Source organism: Cornus florida, unplaced genomic scaffold (genome assembly GCF_030987335.1).
Source record: "Cornus florida cultivar Cherokee Brave unplaced genomic scaffold, ASM3098733v1 CherokeeBrave_3.0.0_Hap2_Chr03, whole genome shotgun sequence".
NCBI classification, from domain to species: domain Eukaryota; kingdom Viridiplantae; phylum Streptophyta; class Magnoliopsida; order Cornales; family Cornaceae; genus Cornus; species Cornus florida.
The window spans coordinates 21,277,966-21,282,145 of record NW_026775573.1 but is presented as its reverse complement, the minus strand read 5'-3'; the positions used below and the strand labels follow the sequence as shown (position 1 = coordinate 21,282,145).

General features: G+C 39.4%; 1 protein-coding gene across 1 annotated transcript; it reads left to right on the top strand.

Annotated features, from left to right (window-relative positions):
• The first annotated feature begins 893 nt into the window (after positions 1–893).
• Positions 894–4,180, top strand: LOC132298691 (putative calcium-transporting ATPase 13, plasma membrane-type). Its single transcript, XM_059795078.1, has one exon. It carries the CDS (start codon positions 1,105–1,107, stop codon positions 4,129–4,131), a length of 3,027 nt encoding a protein of 1,008 aa, XP_059651061.1. The 5' UTR covers positions 894–1,104; the 3' UTR covers positions 4,132–4,180.

Below are 4,180 nucleotides of genomic sequence, written 5' to 3'. Positions count from 1 at the left end.
TGATATTTTGACTTTTGATCACTATTCTTGAAATATTTTAACACTATACAAATTAAAACATTTTTATCGTACCCAATTAAAAATGAAAACACCCAAAACAAAATACAAACCAGACAAGTCCTAAAGTTCACCCTTCAAATTGGGTGTTTTTTTTTTTTTTTTTTTTTTATGATTATCTATTTACGGTTATTAAATGTGATTTGAATGAACCCATTTATGATTATTAACGGTTTTTTGAATAAACCTTTTTAGATTAACTTTTGAAAATTATTTAATTATTATTATTATTATAATCCTTGCTAGCCTCTATTCATATATCCCATAAAGTTATAAATATATATATATATATATATATATATATTACACACACACGTGATCAAAACTTAAAAATTAATTTATAATAAAAATTTATTTTCTAAATAACTAATTAGCAACTTGTTATAAATAGTTGATATTTAAAATTTAAAGAGTCATTATAAATATATATTTATAAGAGTTCAGTTTTATTATTTCTTTGATTAATAAATTTTATAAACAATAATTAAGTAAAATTAATAATAAAATAATTGTGATCCAAGACTAAAATAAACAATAATCAATAAAAATAATATTGCTTTTATATGTAAAAAATTAGATGTGATCCAAAACAAAATAAAACAATAATCAAACAGAAACTCAAAAGACTTCATCTGGTAAATTTTTGAAGTTTGTGCGTGTGGTTGGTGAGTCTTGTAATGGTGAATATTGTTTTAAAGAGACAGGTGGATTTTCCAATAATGGGCTTGAAGACAAGTTTGGAGAATTCAATTCATATTTCATTTTTGTAAATGAACGACCTTACTCCAAACTTCAAAGACTTCATGTTGAACATTGCTCGGAAATTTAATTGCAACTAACAGCCACTACATGATTAGCTTGGGGAGGCATCCCAGTAATCTCCACGAACCTACAGAGAAATTTCTCATACGCGTTTTCGAATTCCTATATAAGCAAGAATAACTCAGTTACATCATAAGAAAAAAAAACACACACACACACTGTTACATCACATCTCACATATTCAGCCTTTTGTTCCCCCTCTCTCTTGTTCGTCTACATATAATCATGTTCAGGGACAAAGATAGCTCCATTCTCAGACTCCCCAAACGATTAAAATTGGCTTTCACAGCCATATATTTCATAGTTTCTTTGTCCAAGAAGGTTTTCAAGAAAACCCGATCTCTCACAGGTGTAATTCATAGCCCGCCATACATTGCAATCGACATTCAACCCGTGAATGATGATGACAATGACAATGACAACGATCACGATCACGTACCCTTTCTTGCCGACCTGGTTAAAGAGAGAGACTTTGATGGTCTCCATCAATATGGAGGAGTGAAGGAAGTTGCAGCCGTTCTTGGAACGGATGAGAAGTCTGGCATCAGTGGCACCCGTGATGATACCAAGCACAGAATTGATGTGTTCGGTTCCAACACATACAAGAAGCCTCCTGCTAAAAGCTTTATCAGTTTCGTGCTAGAAGCATTCAAAGACCCAACAATTATCATACTCCTGGTATGTGCAGTTCTCTCTCTTGGCTTTGGGATTAAGCAGCATGGCCTCAAGGAAGGGTGGTATGATGGAGGCAGCATCATTGTTGCTGTTGTGTTAGTTGTTGCAGTCTCTGCTATCAGTAACTTCAAGCAGAGCAGACAGTTCGAGAAGCTGTCGGAGGAGAGCAGCGACATAAAAGTGGAAGTGGTGAGAGATGGGCGGCGACAACCCATATCAATCTTTGAGGTTGTAGTGGGTGACATTGTCTGCTTGAATATTGGTGATCAGATTCCTGCAGACGGATTGTTCTTGGATGGTCATTCGTTGAAGGTGGACGAATCTAGCATGACTGGTGAAAGCGACCATGTTGAAGTCAATGAGGCCACGAATCCATTTCTGCTTTCTGGTACTAAGGTGACAGATGGCTACAGTCACATGCTTGTCACTGCAGTAGGCATGAACACAGCATGGGGCCAGATGATGAGCTCCATAAGCCGTGACTTGGAGGAGCAGACACCATTGCAAGCCCGTCTCAACAAGCTGACTTCTTATATTGGGAAGATTGGTTTGCTGGTGGCTTTTCTCGTTCTCACGGTTTTGATGATTCGTTACTTCACAGGACACACTAAAGACCAAAGCGGGCACCGGGAATTCAATGGTAGCAAGACCAAAGCTGACGAGATCATGAATGTCATGGTGCGTATCATTGCCGCAGCAGTTACAATAGTTGTGGTGGCAATCCCAGAGGGTTTGCCTTTGGCTGTTACTCTGACTCTGGCTTATTCGATGAAGAAAATGATGGCTGACAATGCCATGGTCAGGAAACTCTCCGCCTGTGAGACAATGGGTTCAGCTACAACAATCTGCACAGACAAAACAGGCACCCTTACATTAAACCAGATGAAGGTCACAGAGTTTTGGCTGGGAAAAGAGGAACTGAAGGAGACAACATCATCAGAACTCGCCCCTAATTTTCTTGAATTGCTACAAGAAGGTATTGGTTTAAATACAACAGGAGAAGTATATAGACCAGTATCTACATCAACTCCTGAAATTTCCGGTAGTCCAACTGAGTCAGCCATTCTCTCTTGGGCTGTGTTTGATTTGAATCTGGATCTTGATGAACTAAAGCAAGCTAGTGAAATTCTCCACGTAGAAGCTTTCAATTCGGAGAAGAAACGAAGTGGAGTTATGGTGAAGAGAAAAGGTGGGAAGACAGTTCATACACACTGGAAGGGAGCTGCAGAGATGATTCTGGCAATGTGCTCAAATTATTACGTGAGAAGCGGGATGATCTCAGCAATGAATGATTTAGAGAGAGTCCAATTTGAAACAATTATTAAAGATATGGCAGCTAAAAGCTTGCGATGCATTGCTTTCGCATGCAAAAAAGTCGCGCTAGAAAGTTTACAGGGCAATGGAAAACTCGAAGAAAGCAGACTGACATTATTAGGGCTGGTGGGTTTGAAGGACCCATGCCGGCCAGGTGTTGGAGCAGCAGTACAGTCATGCAGGGATGCTGGAGTTGACATCAAAATGATCACTGGAGACAATATGTTCACTGCAAAAGCAATAGCTATAGAATGTGGAATTCTGAAACCCTATGAAGATTTAAATGATGCAGTAGTAGAAGGTGTAAGGTTCAGAAATTACTCACAAGAAGAGAGAATGTTAAAGGTCGAGTCTATCCGTGTAATGGCCAGATCATCCCCGTTTGACAAGCTTCTGATGGTGCAATGTTTGAAGCAGAAAGGCCACGTGGTAGCAGTCACAGGTGATGGAAACAACGATGCACCCGCACTGAAAGAAGCAGATATTGGGCTCTCCATGGGGATCCAAGGCACAGAAGTGGCAAAAGAAAGCTCAGATATCATCATCTTGGATGATAATTTCTCATCTTTGGTGACAGTTCTGAGGTGGGGCAGGTGTGTTTATAACAACATTCAAAAGTTCATCCAATTTCAACTCACAGTGAATGTTGCAGCCCTTGTCATAAACTTTGTTGCTGCGTTATCATCTGGTGAAGTCCCACTTACAGCAGTCCAGTTGTTGTGGGTGAATCTCATAATGGACACTTTGGGAGCTTTAGCCTTGGCCACTGAGCAACCCACTAATGATCTCATGGAAAAGCTACCCGTCGGTCGAACTAAACCGCTTATAACAAGAGTCATGTGGAGGAACTTAATTGCTCAGGCCTTGTATCAAGTCACCGTACTACTGCTCTTAGAGTTCAAGGGAAGCTCCGTCTTTCACGTGAACGAGAGGGTTAAGGACACACTCATCTTCAATAGTTTTGTTCTCTGCCAAGTTTTTAATGAGTTTAATGCAAGGAAGCTGGAGAAGAAGAACATATTTAAGGGGATACTGAAGAACAAACTGTTCCTAGGGATAGTTGGGATAACAGTAGTTCTTCAAGTGGTTATGGTGGAGCTTCTAAAGAGGTTTGCAAATACTGAAAGGCTGAATTGGGGCCAATGGGGTGCATGCATTGGAATTGGTGCATTGGCATGGCCGATTGGTTGGGTTGTCAAGCATATTCCAGTCTCCAGTGAACACTTTCTCAGCCTTCCAAAATATAGAGCTTCTGCATCCTGAAACAGACAACCACAATCAGATGTTGCATCAAAATCATATTCGGTTTAAC